The sequence below is a fragment of the Hippocampus guttulatus genome, chromosome 5 (assembly GCF_054856545.1).
Source record: "Hippocampus guttulatus isolate MCC_2025c chromosome 5, RoL_Hgut_1.0, whole genome shotgun sequence".
NCBI lineage: Eukaryota > Metazoa > Chordata > Actinopteri > Syngnathiformes > Syngnathidae > Hippocampus > Hippocampus guttulatus.
The window spans coordinates 14,878,143-14,898,196 of NC_141265.1; the positions used below are offsets into that span (position 1 = coordinate 14,878,143).

General features: G+C 44.6%; 3 protein-coding genes across 4 annotated transcripts; 2 read left to right on the top strand and 1 right to left on the bottom strand.

The window, feature by feature from the left end:
• Window positions 1-959: 959 nt before the first annotated feature.
• Window positions 960-3,572, top strand: LOC147205217 (isotocin-neurophysin IT 1-like). Its single transcript, XM_086111359.1, has 4 exons — window positions 960-1,108; window positions 1,178-1,302; window positions 2,296-2,500; window positions 3,279-3,572. Exons 2-4 carry the CDS (start codon window positions 1,183-1,185, stop codon window positions 3,422-3,424), a joined length of 471 nt encoding a protein of 156 aa, XP_085967485.1. The 5' UTR covers window positions 960-1,108; window positions 1,178-1,182; the 3' UTR covers window positions 3,425-3,572.
• A 6,336-nt stretch (window positions 3,573-9,908) lies between these two features.
• Window positions 9,909-11,731, top strand: LOC147205218 (fatty acid-binding protein, liver-type-like). Its single transcript, XM_086112229.1, has 4 exons — window positions 9,909-9,975; window positions 10,062-10,234; window positions 11,511-11,600; window positions 11,681-11,731. The coding sequence occupies exons 1-4, from the start codon at window positions 9,909-9,911 to the stop codon at window positions 11,729-11,731; spliced, it is 381 nt and encodes a 126-aa protein (XP_085968355.1).
• Window positions 11,732-12,660: 929 nt separating this feature from the next.
• smyd1b (SET and MYND domain containing 1b) lies at window positions 12,661-18,644 on the bottom strand. 2 transcript variants are annotated; one of them, XM_086112227.1, is made up of 10 exons: window positions 18,358-18,644; window positions 17,653-17,829; window positions 17,166-17,379; window positions 16,833-16,963; window positions 16,652-16,690; window positions 15,790-15,985; window positions 14,761-14,853; window positions 14,521-14,684; window positions 13,762-13,930; window positions 12,661-12,843 (listed from the first exon to the last, which is right to left on the bottom strand). In XM_086112227.1, the coding sequence occupies exons 1-10, from the start codon at window positions 18,477-18,479 to the stop codon at window positions 12,679-12,681; spliced, it is 1,470 nt and encodes a 489-aa protein (XP_085968353.1). In that variant the 5' UTR covers window positions 18,480-18,644; the 3' UTR covers window positions 12,661-12,678. The 2 variants fall into 2 exon arrangements, with proteins under 2 accessions (XP_085968353.1, XP_085968354.1); XM_086112228.1 differs by lacking the exon at window positions 16,652-16,690 and having other exon boundaries at window positions 18,358-18,643.
• Between the last annotated feature and the right edge of the window lie 1,410 nt (window positions 18,645-20,054).

The following is a 20,054-nucleotide window of genomic DNA, read 5'->3' on the forward strand; positions in this document are numbered from 1 at the left end:
AATTTATGGGCGGGATTTTGGTGGGGATGACAATTAATTTAGCAGGGGAAAACAAATTGAGGAGAGAAAATGCAATTTTGATACAGATTTCTGACAAAATTAAAAAAACAAAACCACTTAGCAAGAAACATAAAGTACCGACACGTCTTTTGCTTCAGTGGGCAACATAAAGTGATGTGGCAGACGGGATGGGGCCATGAGTTTGGCGCATGTGAGCAAGTCAAGTGTTTCCCATCTTGAATTTTTGCTGTACTGTATATGTTACATTCAAAACAATCTCAAGGCACAGCACCAAACTAAATCAAGTTTTATCATGTACCTTCTGCCATCTAGTGGAAAAGCAATTCAATTGTTCTGCCCGTCACTAGTCCAGCAATTTTCTGTATGCTTATCCAGCAGCTGTGTTGGAGCCCATCCAAGCTGATTTTGGCCAATAGGCTGGATACACAGCTGGAGTGGACACCGGCCACTTGCACGGCGCATTCACGATTAAGAACAATTTGGATTCTTCAATTGAGCTGACAGCCATGTGGAGTAGCAAGGCCGGAGTCTGAACGGCGAAGCAGTCATGCTAACGAATCAGCCTAACCGGTCATTCACCGTGTCACCTGACTAAATTATAGTGAATAAATAAATCATTTTCAGATCAAGTAAGCAAAATTGGATGATTTCCTACCGCGCACTTGGTGATCTCTCACAACACACTGGCCGAGTGTGAGTGAACTCAAAAGATGTGGCTGGATATTATTATAGGCACGAGAAAACCACGGCCGGCCGTCACCGTTGTACTCTTGTCAAGTGCGTTCCTGTCCTCCTTATAATTTCACCTTGCTGACCTGTTTGACTCGCGGTCATGGCATGCACAGTCACGCACTGGAATGATTCATGAGGGAAACGGCGCTCCAGACCCACGCTGACCTTTGACCTGACCGCCGGTCAGTTCTGCCAGCCAACTACTAGCGACTCATTAAGGAGCCCTAAGTGGTTTTTGGCTTTCTGCGACACTCTTAAAAAGCGGTCCGGGGTGTATATAAATATGAGACATTGGAGAAGTAGACCAGCAAGCGGAAGGATCGGACTCAGACTTTGGCTAGCCATTTAACAAAAGGTAAGACCATTGGCTTTGTGCTTCTAGTGTTCCACGTTTTGTAATAAACAATTGTTCCTTTTCTTTCAGCAAAGATGAGCGGAGCAGCTGTGTCCTTGTGCCTGTTTTTCCTCCTGTCTGTATGCTCGGCATGTTACATCTCCAACTGTCCCATTGGCGGGAAACGCTCCATCATGGATGCCCCGTTGCGCAAGGTGAGCTCTTTGTTGTCATTTGAGATGACAGAAATATCTATAGAAAATGGAAGATGACAGCTGTATCACTGAAAGCTAGAGTGGGCTAACTTCATTTTTGGACATTTTTAAGATCCGAAATGAATACGGAAAATGGCTTATGTCTCAAGTGGATCGTGGTTTTAATCAAAGCTTATTTAATTTTGATACTGAGCTGCCTGAAACATATATGTCATGTAATATTTCAAAAATATTGCTGAATAAATATTCTAAGTTCAGTTTTATTCAATGACTAATTTAATTTTGGAACTACCCTACCCTAAGAGTAAAAGGATTTTGGAGCGTTTGCTCAAGCATACACGCTAGCCATGTTAGCTGCCGAGCTAGCTGGAGAAGAAGACACTTTGATATGTAATAAAGAAAAACGTTGATATTAATATGTATTTTTCTGATGATATGCATAACGGGGCTGTGTTAATTTGAGGAACACACTCCTTTATGACTGAAATACAAGAGAAGACTTACCTTCAGTCAGTCCACCATTTAAAATATTCCTGGTGAGGCAGACATGCTAACCACTATTTCACGGTGCTGCCTGGCTACAAGCTTTCAGTTGCTCCTAATACTGAAAGACAAAGGATATTGCATGACAACTGCATCATTTACAGTTACACAAGTCCAGCTGTACTTTAATGTTCATAGTGTGCCTAATGTCACAGTAGTTTAATTAATGCAGTGCAAAACATTTCTTGACTTCAGTTGTATTTAACTTTTCAGTATTTATTTTCAAACACTTATCCACATTTTATCAACTCATTTGCAATACTTCTTTAATCAGAATTTATGTTCAGGGGATGGTACTTGAGCTCTTCAAGTACCATCGCCAAGTAAGATTTTTGAGGTTGATTTTTTTTCTTTTTTGGGGGGGAGGGATCACTGCTTTAAATCATGTCAACATATACTAAAGCACAATGGACATACACTATGCTTTAACGAATATCTGTTTACTTTCAGTGCATGTCATGCGGCCCTGGGGACAGGGGCCGCTGCTTTGGCCCCAATATCTGTTGCGGCGATGGCTTTGGTTGCCTGCTCGGCTCTCCGGAAACTGCTCACTGCCTGGAGGAGAGCTACCTGCTCACCCCCTGCCAGGCCGGGGGGAGATCCTGCGGATCTGAGGGCGGACACTGCGCCACTTCAGGTCTCTGTTGCGATGCAGGTATGTCTTGTATTTCAAAAAATACAAAAGGTAACTCGCTCTATACAGTACCTTCACACAGGCAACATGAAGAACACGAAAACCAGATAATACATAAAAAGGAGCCATATATAGATCTTGACGTATACAACTTTTGACTAATTTCAAATTATTTTAACATTCTATTATATTATTTTGTGCAGGAAACAAAGTTAACTGCTACCCTTGAACGGTTAGTTTTTCAAATTAATTAAAGGTAAAATAAATTTGGTTAAAAATTGATAAATATCTATAAGATTAGTGTTGTACAAAAATTACCCCCCCCCCCCCCCAAAAAAAAGGAGTATTTCAGTGACATAAATATTCAATACAGATGTTCATGGTCATTGTGACCCGCGCCGCATGTGAAGCCATTTTGAAATTAAGAAGATGTCTTGACATGAACCATTTAAAATTTTTAATGTACATCAAGTTGAACCACAATGTAACAAGTTGGTTAAAAAAAACAACAACAACAACAAATTAATGCTCAGATTGGAGGTATTGATTAATATTTTTGTTGTCATTGTGGTTTGCAATTGTGTAGAACGCAAGTCAAAATAATGTGTTTGTGTGTATACAATATTTGGACATGCGGTTTAATAATTTCCGCTTCACATACTAAACGAAGCTTGAGCTGCATTTGTCTTGTGAAAACGTTCACAGCGTAAAATGTTGAGGGGAGGTGGGGAAGCTGATAAGAACACAGAGTGATTGCACTTACTCCATAAAGTACTTTCCCCCTTGCCCTCGTTCAAAGAGAGCTGCAGCGCAGACCAGTCGTGTCTCATGGATGAGGAGGCGGATGATCAAGTGGGCCAATACGACGGCGGCGACCCCGGTGACATCATCGTGAGGCTCCTCCATCTGGCCGCTCACGCAACCCCTCATCGACTCGCTCAGTGAGGGCGGCCCGGGAGACCTTAAGTGCATATTATTAGTTGCCCATTTTAGCCTCTTGCCGATATATTTTTATGCATGAAAACAGAGGATGTATACTGACAATCATCTGGCTCTCTTGCATGTTGAAATAAAGTTTTGAGGAAGACTAAAACATTGTGTTTCCTGAATCAGCGTAAGAGAAAAACATAAAACATTCGGTGAAGGCCCTCGTTATCGAGGAATGCGGCCCCCAGGACAAGGCGACGGCTCCTGGTGCTTGTGTCTCCGATGACTGTAGAGGCCCAGTCTTCCCCGAAAGCCCCGCCCGCAGGATTGACAGAAGTGGGTTGGGGGGCCGGGCGGTTGCCGGGCCCTCTCCTTCCTCCGCGCTCGCCGGTCCTCCTCCGCAGCGACGCGTCGAGTCTCGAGGACCTGGACCCCGCCCCGCACAGCCCCACGCCAGGCCGCCCGATCCGCGGCCAGGTCAGCCCACTGTGCCGGGGGAATCCGGCACCGCTGAAGATGACCCTTTAGCTGGTCTTTGAATCGTCTTTTCGGGCCACCGCGGGGACGGGTGCCCTCCAGCAACTCCGCGTAGAGGAGCTGCTTCGGGAGACGGTCGTCGCTCATCCGCTGCACGTGGCCGGCCCACCGCAGTTGGGCCAGGGTGATCATGGCCTCGATACTCGTGAGGCCAGCCCGGGTGAGGATCTCATTATTAGTCACTCTCTCCTCCCAGGAAACGTTGAGGAGAGATCGGAGTCGTCCTTGGTGGAACCTCTCGAGCCTCTTGATGCTGCTCCGATAGAGGGTCCAACATTCGGCGCCATAGAGAAGGGTCGGGAGGACGACAGACTTATACACCATGATCTTCGTGTTGGTGGAAATGGCGTGATTCCTGAAGACCCGACGACCGAGGCGTCCAAAGGCTGTGTGGGCTGCCTGGATACGGTAAGTGAGGTCCTCCGTGAGGCCGGCGTCCTCCTGGATAATGCTGCCCAGGTAAGGGAACGCCGAGACCTGCTCGATGGGTTCGTCGTCTATGGAGATTTGGGGTGGACGATGGATCAGGTGGAGGGTCTTTGTCTTTTTGGTGTTGACGGAGAGGCCAAAGGCCCTGTACGCCGCGGCGAAGCCGTCCGCGATGAGCTGGAGGCCCCCGGAGGAGTTGGAGACCGCAGCATTGTCATCAGCGTACTGGAGTTCGCTGACGGTCGTGACCATGGTCCCCCGCCTGCTCCTCAAACGGCTGAGGTTGAAGAGCGACCCTTCAGTTTGGTAGCGTAGAGTGATTCCGTGCTCCTGGACAGGGGTGACGTGGTGGATGAGCGCGGCGATGTAGAGGCAGAACAACGTCGGTGCCACCGTGCAGCCCTGTTTGACTCCGGTCCGAACCGGGAATGGGGGAGTCATTTCGCCCTGAGTCAGGACGCAACCCTTCATGCCGTCGTGAAACATCCGGATGAGGGATATGAATTTGGGGGGGCAGCCTTGACGTTCCAGCACTTTCCAGAGTGCTGCTCGGGGCACAGAATCAAACGCTTTGGCCAGATCATAAAAGATGGCGTGGAACTCCCTCCGCTGCTCCCGGCACTTCTCCAGGAGCTGTCTGGCGCAGAACACCATGTCCGCGGTTCCCCTTCCTGGACGGAAGCCCGCCTGGGACTCCGGAAGAACCCGCTCAGCGAGACAGGTGAGTCGGTCGGCCAGTATACGACAGATGAGTTTTCCAGCAGTTGACAGCAGCGAAATTCCACGATAGTTTCCACAGTCGAGTTTGTCGCCCTTCTTGAATATCGTGACGATGACGGAGTCCTTCAGTTCCCCAGGCACCGTCTCCTCGATCCAGCATTGAAGGATGAAGGTGTGGAGGCGGGTGAGGAGATGTGCACCCCCAGCTTGTAAAAGTTCTACGGGGATGTCGTCGACTCCAGCAGCTTTGTTCTTCTTCATCCTCCTCAGGGCTCCGGAGATCTCCCGGAGAGTCGGCAGCTCCGTCATCCAGTGTTGCACGGGGAGCTGGGGGACAGGATCGAGGAAGCCGTCTATTGCGCATGTCGGACGGTTCAGGAGCTCCATGAAATGCTCCTTCCATCGCTGGTGAGTATCCTCCTTTTCCTGCAGGATGGTGCCGTCCTTTGCCTTCACAGCCATTGGAGGACTGTGAGCCGGACCGATGATCTTCCTCGTTGCTTCGAAGAAGGATCTGGTATCGTGACGGTCAGCGGAACTCTGCATTTGGTGGGCAAAGTTGACCCACCATTGATTTTGGATCCTCCGGATCTCTCTCTGTGCTTCACTCTTGGCTGTCCGGTAGGCTTCTTCAAGTCTCTTGGAGGAAACGCAGTTCTGCCATGCAATGCGAGCCTCTCTCTTTCTTGAAATCAGTGGCTCAATTTCTTCCAGGTTTTCGGCAAACCAGTCGGGATTTCTCCTCTTCTGGACACCGAGGACCTCTTCCGCGGATTTGGTGAGCGCAGTTTTCAAGTGCTCCCAGTCTGAGTGGACAGTGGCAGGAAGGGTCCGAGGTTGAGTGTCCAGTTTGTCCGCGAGGGACGTCTGGTACTGTTCGAGGACTTGGGGATTCCTCAGCAGCCCAACATTGAAACGTATCCTCTTGGGGATCTTCTTCCTTCTTTTCGCAGGCGCGATCTTCAGCCTAAGTCTTGAGGCTACCAGCCTGTGATCGGACCATCCGTCATCCATGGAGCGGATGGCCCTCGTGACCATGACGTCGGATCGGTCGCAGATTCGGGTAAGGACGTAATCGATCAGGTGCCAGTGGCCGGATCTTGGATGTTGCCAGGTGGTCTTGTGCTTGTTGGCCATCCGAAACAGTGTGTTGGTTATTACCATCTCCGTCTCTGCGCAGAGACCAAGGAGTAGTTCTCCATTTTCGTTGCAGTTGCCAACGCCTTCCTTCCCCAGAGTCCCTCCCCAAAGCTGATGGTCCCGGCCCACCCGCGCATTGAAATCCCCCAGAACCAAGAGCTTATCCCGGGGGTTGACGCGGAGGATCAGGCCACGCAGCGCGGCATAGAAGGACTCCTTCGCCTCCTCCGAGGCGTCCAGGGTAGGTGCGTAGGCGCTGATGATGACAAGGGATTGGGATTGACACAGAGGTAGGGTGATGGACATGAGTCTCTCAGAAGTTCTTACGGGGATGATGTTGTGATCCCTAACCAGACGTGACTTAACGCAGAACCCTACACCGTGAATTCTTCTCTCCTCCACAGCTCGTCCGCTCCAGAAGAAGGTGTACCCGTGCCGAGGCTCCTCGAGCTGCCCGGCACCAGGAAGACGGGTCTCGGAGAGGGCCACAATGTCCAGGCCGAGCTTCTGAATCTCAAGGGCGATGAGGGCAGTCCTGCGCTCCGGTCTCTTTGCTCTTGCATTGTCCATCAGGGTTCGTACATTCCAAGCGCCGATTTCCAGGAAAGCAGTCCGGTTTTTATATTTGTATTTGTTTCGCCCGCATAAAGGATGAATCTGCCGGAGGCGGGTCTCCAGCCGATCGATGGCGGTGATGGGCGTGTTTAGGCCGCCTTTTATTGGCCCTTCCTCGGATTGAGGGGAGCAGCGCTGCGACTAGAGAGTCCTGCTCCGCCACCGTGGTCGCTGCCTCTCCCCTGCACCATCACCAGTTCGCAAGGGGAGCGACCATCGTGCCACGGCCGCCGACGTGTGGTTGTGGAGCTAGGGACGTGGGCCCTCATCTGAGCCTGTCCCCGACACCCCGCGCCATCGCCGCCGGACTTCTTGAGGTTGGGGGATCGGGAGAGGGGGGAAACGGGTTGATGGGGCAGAGGGGAGGGGAAGAGGGGGGGGGAGAATCGCCATCCTGGGGGCTATGTAGCGTGAGGGAGGGGGACGGGTCGCAACCCCGCCCCCGCACTTCGACCCCGTGGCCAGGGTCCACGGCAGCGCGGTGGCCGACGGTGGTGGTCCAGGGGGTCTGCAGCACCCGAGGTTGGACCGTGGATGCGCCGGGCCCGGTGTTTTATTTTGAAGGGTGGGCATTCCTTCATAACCCATGGGGATGGTCGGCTTGGGGATCCGGTCCGACACCTTGCTAGGCGCTTAACGCCAGGACTGTGGTGGATTTGTATACCGCCGGACGCGGTCCCGCGGGATTTTGCTGACCCGAAGGTCATTACCACTTCGCACCAACTCTCCAGTGATGGAAAGTCCCGTCAATTCGGCGTGGAGGCTCCCTTACGGACTTCACTGCGATCCACTAGGAATTGGCGACGGTTTGATCCGCACCTTTGAGCCTAGGGATCGCAGATCTTTTGCGAAACATCTTGCATGTTGAAATAAAGTTTTGAGGAAGACTAAAACATTGTGTTTCCTGAATCAGCGTAAGAGAAAAACATAAAACATACTACATCCATTAATTTTATATAGTGTTCATTTGGGTTGCGTGTGAGCTTGAGACTATCTTCGGTTTAACAGCCAATCAGAGGGTCCATATAGGCAAGCAAGCACTCAGACTTAAATTCACACCTATTGGAACATCATCATAAGCTGAGGAGCCCCGGTGTATTGACATAATGCATTGCTAAATACACCTTGCATGTATTTTTGGAATGTGTGAGGAAACGGGAGTACCCGGAGAAAACCCACACAGGCACGGGGAGAACATGCAAAGTCCACACAGGAAGGCCGAAGCAGGAATTGAACCCTGCTCCTTTGCACTGTGAGGCGGACATGTGAACCAGTCGTTCACCGTGCCACCTTACTTTTTGAAAAAATCTAACAGAAAAAAAACAGGTGGGGAGGTGGTAAGTATTTTATGCAACATTTTGGGAATGTGCATGGACGCCTGATCATCCGGAGAGAAACCACACAAGACTGACTCCAGGATGTTTTCTATGGGAGGTGGAAGTGGGGCTTGACCAATACCTAGGGGGGGTGAAAAAATAATTTTTAAATATAATTTAGAATATTATCAGAAATAAATGCTGAAGGGGAGTCACTCGGGCTACACAGATTTTTGCCGGGACTATGACAGGGGAAAAGACGCAATATCACAGGAGGACCCGAGTCCAGATTCAAACCTACACGCTCACCACGCTGCCCATCAGAAATCATATTTCGCCGAAAAGACTGACTCAGCAAAAGCCTTATCGCTGCACTGCTCCACCAAACGCACAATCATCTTTATCTGCTAGCCATCTTGTGCCTTTTTTATGTTCGTGTGGTCATTATCTCCTGCAACAAAGAGGTCACCTATGATCCATTTGTCTCCACTTTCACGGCAAATCCTCCGCAGTTCTGAACGGACCACAACGCACCATTGTACAGAGCACAGTGAAACGCATTGATCGGGTATTAAAGTATATAGTATTGACCTACGGTGATTGAATCTTGCCGTGGCGAGAGAAACATTGTCACATAGCTTATCTCCATTAGTGACTTCATCACCAGTGTAAAGTTCGCACACAGGGAGCCACATTCATTAACTTGCATACACCTCATGTGATGACTCTTATTGGAGCTCGTGGCAATTTACACCAAGTCTATGCAAATCACGGACAGTGGAGAGAGATTTTTTTTCCTCACATAGACTCCAAAAATGCTCTCACACAATACTGAAATGCTCTCACAATAACTATGGATTGTGATCATTCATATTGTATACCATTGGAGCATTCTCAAAGGCACTACTAAAATTGTGTCACACTCTACTCGCATTTCTTTTTTTTTTTTTTCGCATGGACTCCCACAAAACGCTACTCTCTCACACACACACACATACGTCTGAAATACTCTATTGCATTGCCGAAATGCTCTCACGCATACTACAGTTTTTATTTATTTATGCTCCTGTACAACTCTAAAAGCTCGGACATTATTCCGAATTTTTTTCTGGTTCACAATTACTACTGAAACACTCGCAGACATGTAAAGGAAATGCTCTCACACTCACAACTACAACGCTCTCACCGATGTTACCGACATTCTCTCACACGGTAACGCGACTGAAGCGTCCTCACCACACCACTGAAACACTCTCACACACACACACACTGCATCAGAGTGGCTGCACATGCACATTCATCCATGACGTGTCATTGAAATTCAGCGCTTCTTTTGGAAGACAAAAATATGGATAAATGTGATAGCTTGTTGTGGGGCACTTCGATAGGTACTGGCCACAACGTTAGGTACGGCTGTAAAATGGAATGAGTTGTTTCTTTCTTTTTTTTTGAGGGGTCGGGAGAGTTTCCAGAAGTATAGAAGTACACATTCAACATTCTCACAAACTTATTTTGGTTTACCTTTATCGCCGCGAGAGGGACAGAATATTAGGAACATCCTCCCTCCTTGTGTCTTATCAGCGGCATGTGGCCTGCAACCCATGTAATTGGAGACAGCTGAAGTTAATGATTGAGATGTGTCATAGCGTGTGTGTGTGCGCGTGTGTGTGTGCATATATATATATATATATATATAAGTCAAGGCGATAGCTGTGTTCCCTCTACCGTCACTTACCTCTGACACCATGTCTTTCTCTGGAAAATACCAACTGGAGTCTCAGGAGAACTTTGAGCCTTTCATGAAGGCCATTGGTAAGAGCTGTTCATTTTCTTAGTGATAAATTTACATCCCTGGGTCTGCGTTAAGTTTTGGAGTGTGGGGGGTTCCCACTTTTTAGGTCTTCCTGATGAGCTCATCCAGAAAGGCAAAGATGTCAAGAGTGTCTCTGAGATTGAGGAGAGCGGCGACAACTTTAAGGTGACAGTCACCACAGGCACTAAAGTCCTCGTCAACTCTTTTACCATCGGACAGGAGGCCGAGCTGGAGACCATCACTGGGGAGAAGGTCAAGGTAAGGCTTGAGAATGGATCTGATTGAAGAAATGTGTCCAGAAAATGTACTTTTTTTTTTTTTTGCGATGTGCAGAGTTGAATAGTATAGTTGCACTTTGCGGTGTTTATGGTTGACTCTTTCACGCCAGTTTTTTAAATGGGCAGGGTTATTTGCTGATGAGGTTAGAGGGGGGGGAAAATGAAACCTTAAATCTATAACTTTATTTTATAAATCTAAATTAACCAGTTGAATTTAGTAGTTGGGTAATTAAATTTTGGGGGAATTGCAAGAATTTGTTCAGCAATCTTATACCCCAACTAGTCCAAAGACTATTCTGATATTGTTTGTGGAATAAATAAGCAGATAATTGCCTTTTTGTCACATTGGTTTTATTTTGGACAAAGCTGCCCTCTGCAGACAATTGAAAATGAGGTCAAAGTGCACTCACAATATGAACATTGTGAGCAACCATGGAAAACGGGCAGGCCGTGATGTTTGCAATGTGAGCCCGAGAGCACACAGACAGTTTGTCAGGAGCGAAGAGTGGTGTTGTCCAAAATGGCAGCCTTCCGAGATTAAAAATTGATGGCCTTAGAATCTTCAGTCTCATTATACAAGTGGGGGACATGTGCGATACATTGCAAAGAAAATCTTTGTCTTGCACTCCCCTTTTAAAGTAAGCTATGCTTTGACTTGTCTTTTCCTCAACAATAGTCTTCATGGTTTTCCTGTTGTGTTAATAAGGTGAAAAATTATCAATTTGCATAACACCATTTAGTTGTACAATAAGTAATAAATTCAGCTGTAACTAAAAAGCTTGCATCATGGAATTCTTTTTTTTTTTGTGTGTGTGTGTGTGAAGGGAATTCACTGGTCAAATTTCTTTTACTCTGACAAAGTACCAGAAAATGTATTTCCACTTTTTTTTCCCCTCCAATTGTTGCACCCATGATAGGTTAAACTTTTAAAAATAAACTCTTCAATCCTGATATGAACGTGCTTATTTTTGGCACACTAAGCCAGCTGGTATTTTCGATAGCGTTATCAGCAGTCTTTAATTGTTGCTTTGGTTTGCCATAAAATCTCCTAATCACTTCTCATTTAATAATTAACTACTTTAGTCATTTTCATGTCGAACTATAATCCTCCCTTATCCGCAGATGTTGTGGTTAATTGGTCAAAACTCGCATTTGGCCCTTGAGCAAAAAACAACCTTTCCTAGTGTCTAGTAAGTGATTTTTAAATGCAGTGCTCATTGTCTGTCTTGAAATGTGTTGCATATTTCTTTGTCAAGGCGGTGGTTCGGCGTGAAGGAAACACACTGAAGGTTTCCCTGAAGGGAATCGAGTCAGTCACCCAGCTGGAGGGCGACACAATTGTCAATGTGAGTGTTGTTGTGTTGCTTTGCAATTCCAAGTAAACTCGCCACATTTCCACATTCTTAACATTGGTCTCCCTTTTCAGACGATGACACTTGGTGACATTGTTTACAAGAGGACAAGCAAACGCATTTAAGTGTGCACCTGGCATAATAAAAGTATTAAAGGAAAATCTGGGAGTTTTTTTTTTTTTGTGTGTAATGTTAAACTTGGTGTCTACTTTAGTTTAATTTGAGGACCTACATTATTTCTGCATGTGACTGACTCACTTTTTTGTTTGTGTGTTTTTTTTGGCAGTGGTTCTCAAACTTAAGTGCCACTGTAATGACATCAAAATGGCAGCTTAATTTTTACTCCTAGATGTTATACAGTATTGAGCCATTACGGTGCTCAAATTTAAAAAAAACTACTAAAATTATGCTAAGGAACAATTTAGGGACAAAATAAAATGATTAAAACTAAAATTGGCATACAAATTGCAAAACTGCAGTTTTCTTCTCCTCCACAGCATCCCTGAAAACTTTAAAGTGTATTTGACATTGGCATAATTAAGCATTAACTTTAAAATTGTTTTTTGTTTTCCTTTTTAGTAAACGCAATACACCTAAAAAGTAACCCTGCTTGTTAACTACTCGGCAGGGTGTTGGGTTTTAATGTTTTTGCCTCTCAAACTGTAAAACGATCCATACTTGTGTGGTTTTGCACCGGCTATCTCTGCTTTCTGCCGCAGTATTAAAAAGAAAAAATGCATCTTTTACGAATTGTAGATGTGTGAACGTCTGTCGCTGTGCCCTGAGATATTACTGCCGACTAGTCCATGATGCACCCCGCCTCCTGCCCACTGGTCACTCCAACACAAACTCTATAGGAAATAATTTCTTCGCCCACCTATTTTTGTCTCTTTGGGTGAATTCGAAGAGCGCATGCGAATCAACTGCTGTCATGCTGCTAACTGGTGGAATGTGCAAAGGACACTCTTCAATTTGATTTTGAGCTTATCCCCAGACATTCTTACTGCAAAAAATGAGGCAAGCGTGTGGAACCGAGCGGAACGCGTAATGGAGATGACATTTCATGGTTGCTTTATTTCTTCCTGTGGAAGAGATTCTTGATGCCTTCCTCCATGGATTTGGGTTCATGCATCATGGTCATGGGTCTGTTCTTCAGCGCTGCCTCTCTCATGCTGTGGTAGACGTATTCATTCTGCTTGAACATCCTCAGCTCCATCTCTGTCTGCACGCGCATTGACTGCACAAGGAGGGGTGAGGGGAGAAAGGGTGTATGAAGGCAGGAGCATCAGAGCGCTGTTTTAATCCCAATTTCTCTTCTAATGACTTTGAAATTGACACTGAGGTTCATCCGACTTCGGTAGGCAAAAAAAAATCTAGACAATGCGGAATGTGATGTTCCTCCATTTGTTCAGGCTCCACACATTCAAAACCTTTATTTGTCTCACTGTCGAAATTCCCAATTTACAACAGCCAAATAGTGAAACAGGAGGTATAAATATAAAATATAAGCCCTTTTTTTCAGAAAAATATTTTCTTACTGTTCATTTATTGCATTTCTTGAAGTTAATGTTTTTCTATCATAATTTTTCTTGACATTTTGACGAGAAGTAAAATTCTCTTTTGCATCGGAAACATTTTCTCCTTCTCAAAATGCGCATTACAACTTTTCCTGTCATTTTTTTCCATCACATTAAAAACTTCCTTGCATTTTTTTTCTTCACTCAGAACAAACTTTGCCGTCTTGGAAAAGTAAACATTTACTTTTTTTTTTCTCTCTGCAAAATTTTCAGGAAACTGCAACTTTATTCCAGTGATTTTTTTTTCTGTCAGACTAGGACACATTTTTTTGCCTTTTAATAAAATAATTATTGTAACGTTACAATTTTGTCAAATTACAACTCGACTATTAAAAAAAACTTTTTTTGGGTGAGGGGATGCCTTTTGGCGTTAAGTTGAATTCTGATTTGAAATCAAATACTTGGAGCACCTATTTTTAAAAGATTATTCTGCCTTTTTTTTGTCTATAGTTTGGGATGTAAAATTGTAAAATTACAATTTTGTCACAATATTGAAACTTTAGTCATATCAGTTTCTCTCTGGTACTATGTATTACATGTTTTTTCCCCCCTCTAAAATGATCACTCTTCTCATGTACCTCCAAGTCCTTGGTGATGGGATGCATGGGTCCGTGCGTGACCATGAGAATGGCGTAGGCCTTGCAGATCATCCCGTGGCCCACCTCAATCAGGCCTGCTTGCCAGTGGGTGACTCCCGCTCGCATGGCCGCCATCCCCAGGGTCGGGTTGTTGGGATGGTACAGCTTCCTGCCCGCCATGCCAACATTGCAATTATCCGTCATGTTTTTTTGGATGAAAAAAATAAAAAGCCACAAAGCAGTACAACTGGCGATGTAAGGATTCCAGAATAACCAAATTGAACCGTCTTACTTTTTAGAGCCTGATTATTGGAGGGGGGCAGATGCTGTGGTATGCTTTGGATGCTCAGAGAGGGTAGGGCTAGATGATGTTTGTTGATAGGATCATTGGGATTTTCTTTTTTTTTTTATAATGGAAGGAGTTGAATTCCCAAAGCCACACTCAAAAAATGAAGTCTGACCAAGTCATTTTTTCCCCTCAGAATATTATGACTAATTTCTCTTTGGATTTATTTTTTCATAAAGATTTTGCTCTCATAAGATGATTTTTTCCCCCTTCAAAATGTACTTTTCTTGCAATATTATAATTTGTTTTTTCTTTGAAATTACATTTTTCTTTCTTGAAAATGTCAAATATTCCGTTTTCTGTTGCATATTTGAAAACACAACCCTAAACTGAAACAAGCAGCGTCATACTGCGTTTTGCTTGGTATCTAAAATTAAAAAAAAATAACTAAATTAATACTGTTCTCTACATACATGTAGCCATCCACCATTTTGCGGGCGTACTCGGCAGCATCTTCAAAGTACTGCAGGTAGGCCTGCACCTCACTCATGGTGCTCCACATCCTGAGCAGGTAAATGTGAGTGTCAGCCAGTATGGGCTCCGTCTTCTCAATGCACTCCTTGCAGATCTTCACCAACTGAGAAAATACACCATACATGATGACAAGTGGCATCCATCTCAAAGGAAGGGAGAAGCCAAGAAGTGTTGGTCACCTCGTGATAGTCGCCCTTTAATCGGGCCTGGTCCATCTTCTCCAGCATTTGCAAACAGTATCCTGTTGATTCTTTCACTTGCTCCTCTGATGGCTAAAAGAAGGCAGAAAGTTGGAAAAGGTTGATTCAACTTTAATCGATCTACCACATTTTTATAAACGGAAAGAGAAAATCTGTACAAGCTGGAAAAGTGGAGTATTAGAATAGTTCTGTTGTCTTTTTTTTTTGTTCTTGTATTATGGCTTATTCATGGAAAATAGGACTTTTCTTCTGAGAATGACACTTTTTTTTCAAATAACAAATTTTTTGCTTAAATTGTTTTCTTTTTAATATTAGGTTTTCAAAACAATTCAACAATTTTAAAAGTTAAAAACAATACTTGGAATGTTCCACACCACTTTTTTTCAGACCCATACCAGGATGAGTATTCACTCTTTTGAATACTCAACTCAACTCAACTGTATTTATAGAGCACTTTCAAACAGCCATCGCTGCATACAAAATACTCACCAAAGTACAGCTATCTCAAGTACTTTTGACATATAAAATGTCATTTTCAACACAATTTAAGAAAATGTGAACAAAGACCTTTCTTTCTGATGCAGATGAAGAGTCGTCCATGTATCAAACCCCTGCAGTGTAGCACCAACTACTGCTGAGGAGGACTTACTCACAGTCATGTTTTTTTTTTCTGCCTTTAGTATCTGTGGCTGGTATCAGCAGGCCTCAAAAACACTTGATACCTTAAAATTATGCTGGTATCGGCCGATACTATTACCTGGTGTCAACATCCCGAACAAAACCACCTCTGATTTGTAACAATAAATTCACTACTGCAGCCTTTTTTTCCTATACTGTATTTAGCTGTTTGCATTGACAGATAAGCCATCTGGAATTATCGTTGCTTTAAATAGCCTCTGCTTCTCTTCTCGTGTTTCCCTTATCAGCCGCGACTGTGCGACCACAAAACATAGTTTGACGGTTTCAACCAAGTTGCATTCTCAAAGAGGGACAAAATGAAAGGCCGACCTTAACGCTGTCCTCCTCCCTGCCTCCCATCTTCAGGTCATCCTTGATGCGCTCCTTGCAGTGGTGGCACGTACAATCGAAGAAGTACTGCGTCTTCAGCAGCCTCTGTCTCTCCGCCGAAACGTTGATGAAGTCCACGTAAGAGACGGTCAGCTCCTCGCCCTCTGCGATCTTACCCAACGAACGCAGCTCGATCCTGAGGAGTGACGGAGAAGTTCTGTGAAAGCATCACTTCGCGTACATTTAAGCTTTTAATATGATTTACTGTTTGAGAGGATGATTTTTATTATTGGTGTGATGATAAACCCTGATTCATGCTGTGGATTTTAGTCAGATCAAGTGAATGATGAAGGGAGGAAGGAAAAGGAAATATAATAATGTGTTAGGAGTTTGCTCCTCATTATGTACGATATTAACGTTAAGCTAGCTATAAAGTTGCTCTAAATAAACCAAGTGTACTTCTCTTTTGTTTTATGTTTAGTTTGACAGTACACTCCAACTGGAAGTGACAATAAACACCTTGAAGATTTCTTTTTTCAATAATTGTTCACTGTATCCACCTTTTGTGGCTTTTTTGTCTGGTGGTGTGCCATGAGAGAACTATACTATATTAGTCTTTTCATTGCACTCACACTGTGCCAACAAAGTGACAAAGCAACTTTCGTGTGGATTAGTTAACCGTTTAGAAGGTAGATTAATGTGAAGATGAATGCAAGGGATAGTATGATCTACCGAGTTGCTATTCTGTACATGTAGACAAATAGAAAGAGGTGAAGCTCTGCACGTGTGTTAGCGGAAAATGTGGAACACATAATTGTTTTTCAAAGACAAACCACACGCACAAGGCTAAGAGGTAACGCACCTCTGTTGAGAATGATACAAAGTATTCACGGCTGACTGACTGAAAGACAAACAGGGATCAGTTTTACACACGCGCACACGCACAAAGACATACTGTACATACGCACACCTAACACAAAAACACATTGAAACGCTGCAGTCCCAGCGGGTGTTAATCAGACGTTCGAACCTGATTGACTTACTTGCCGTGGTTGAGGATGACGGTGCAGTTGGGCCAGCAGTCGTGATTGACCAGGCAGAGATTAGGGAAAAGGCCCACCCCCACGGCCTGGAGCCCCCGCTGGTCGCTCACAGTGAAGCCATTGCAATTAATCTGGGAGGTACAACATTGCAAAATAAAGGGGGATTGGTTATATTGGCTAGACATTATTATTATAGTGCTTTTTGTCACCACTCCATTGCAATTGGCAACCACTGCTGAGTTATCACTCCATCAAGACAACCCACATCATGGACACCTTTCCTTTGTTTTTGTGTTTTGTGTCAATGCGTATATAAAACACGTAGTCACTCACCAGTCCAAAGATGTGTGAGATGACATCGCTGGTGTGCTGCTTGCTGTTGCGAGGCCAGTAGTCCAGGAAATTGTGGATGTCCACTTTGAACTCCTTCAGCTCGTCCTCTGCCATGTCTTCGATGTGGTCCTCCAGCTGGTCCAACGTGGTCAGCTGTGTGTCTGACACCACGCCGCCGTCCTTGTCCAGGCGCCACATGATGCGAGCCACCAAGCTGCACCGAGGCGACAACGGCACTTGATTCGCTTGAGTGGAACCTTGCGATGCAAAACTGAAGGCTCTCTGTAGAGAACCATTGCGTGCAAAATGATTTGAACATCCATCCATTCGTTTTCTATAGCGCTTGACCTAATCAGAGTCACGGATGAGCTGGAACCTATCACAGCTGACTTTGAGCCATCCACTCATAGAGCAATTACGGGAAACCAACCATCCACACTCTTATTTGCACCAATACTTATAATAAGTCTAGGTGTTCTTAACCTACCGAATGTTCTCGTTGGGCGCCTTGCCGTAGTTTTTGATGGCGGCGCATTCTTGCTTGTGTTCGGCCCAGCCGGCCTGCTGGCAGGTGCGGTCACAGTAGTGAGAGAACTTACACTGTCCGCATCGCTGCAGTTTGTCTTGTCTGCGGAAACAGCTGTGGCAGATCCGCTCGGCAAGACTGCAAAGTATGGACGGTGTTATTAGGTGTTCAAGTCACAACAAAAACAAGCTAAATAACTCAAAGTCAAAAATTAAAAACGTGTTCGTTAATAAAATAAAAATCCTTTTTAAATGAATTTACATCTTATATGTATTAAACAAATTCTAATTATAAGCGTAACTTCACAAAAATTTACGTAATTTAATATCGTACACAAGCTTTCAGGGTTCAGTTTAAATGTCTTTATTTCAGTGTTGCTGTGCGTCCGTGAGAATTGTAATTTATTTTATTACACAATACTTAGTGACTGATTTATTTTGAATTTAATAATATGCCATATAAAAAAACTACAACTAATATTAAAGCTAATAAAAAAACTAGACCAAAATGCATCTCCCCCCAAAATAAATAAATAAATAAATAAATAACCAGCACTAAAAGCTACAAAGCTGCACATACAAGGTGGATTCATTCATCCACATTAAGGACTACAACACAAGTTAAAGGAAAAACAGAGACTTGTGACCCTTCCTCCCAAACTAATACCTGTCAAAGACAACAGCTGCGAGGCTGGGCTCGGAAAAGATCACATCCCCAGCCCAAAATTCCTTGTTGGTCTTCAGACCCCTCCCCTTTCCAGGTGAATCAAATATCGTCACATTCTCCATTGCCGAGGCACCGCTTCCTGGAATGCTTGAGCTCTGATGGTGTATCCAAGTGGAGGAAGGAGAGAAGACCGTCTCGCTGGTAGCGGGTGACCAAGTGGTCAGTTAGGGGCTAGGCTGCTTCTTAATCCCATACACCAATCCACTTCTTCCAAAACGACAACTGCATGGCAAAGGTACGAAAATAGCCAGCCACTTGTTGAGCTGGACCACAAACATACAGAACATGCGTCGGGGGGTGACTTCTGTCTGACAAATTCGACATCTCTGTCAGAAATGTGTCAAAATATCTTTAAATCAGACCAGGTGCCCTCTGAAACAAACTCTCACCCTGTAAACCATTTAGGATTCTTGCTTTTGTGTGTGTGTGTGTGTGTGTGGATGTATACAGGTGTGAACAGACATAAAGACCCCCCTACGGCTCCCGTGAGTTGGTAGGTGCCATGTTCCACAGGGTTATTTTTGTCTCCCACTTGTTTCTGTCTGTCAGGAATCTGAGGTGATGTTGGACAGCTGTGAGAAGATTGACACACACATCCTATAGACCGGCAGCAAAGAGTCTGTCTCTACTGGCAGTGCTTTCTAACATTCACACACTTAGGCCAAGCAGTTAAAACTATTGTTGTGGAAGCCTGTGGCAACCAATAAACAACCCCCCCAGTCTGGCAAGAGATACCATGTTAGCAAATTAGCACTAAGAAAAGCCCATATTTCCAGTTATTGTTTACATACTTTACTGTACATGATTATGTAACTGTATCTATACCTAATTTAGATTAATTTTAATAGGCGAAACAGATGGAAAATAGTTTGATCAGTCATTCGTTAGAAGGTTACTACATTTGGAGAGTTCCATTTTGAAGCTTAGACGTTGATACCTGTGATTCAAACACTGCACAATTCAAGTTTGATGATGGTGTTTATTCTGTAAATCAACATGGGAATTGAAAGAGGTACATCATAAGGAAACTAACGACTGTGAAAAGGAGTAGCAAAGAATGATAATAGGATAAAATAAAATGAAAGAGGAAAAAACAACAAAAAATGATCTTTGCACGAGCTGGTGTTAACTTTCTAAAAGGACAAACGTGGGACTCATGTGACTAACTTAACCACTTAAACACAGTTTGAAGCAACACATTGTACACAATCGGGTAAAGTCTGCACATGTTGATGAGCTGCGGGAAATTCACCTTCATGTGAGTCTTGCAGTCAGCGGTCAAGAGTACAAAGTTTTTGGTCTCTCTGGAATGTGAGTCTGGAATGTGAGTCTCTAAAGTGGGGGTTGGTCATCCCCGGTCCTGTTGGAAATAGATTCTATAAAGGAGTCTTCTTTGTTTTAATGGAATGGCCGGTCTGGAAAACTGTTGATAATTGTTACATTAGCCAGCATGCGAAGCGTCGATTGCTTGTGTTAAAATCAAACCAGATGTACTCATTCTCTATGTACAGTCCAGTATTGGGCCTTTCTGATCCTTGAGAGCCACCATACTTTGTGTTTAGCAATGCCAACCAAAACATGCCAGTAGTCCAGGTACTATATGTATTAAATTCAGCTGGAAATCTACGCCTTCTTAC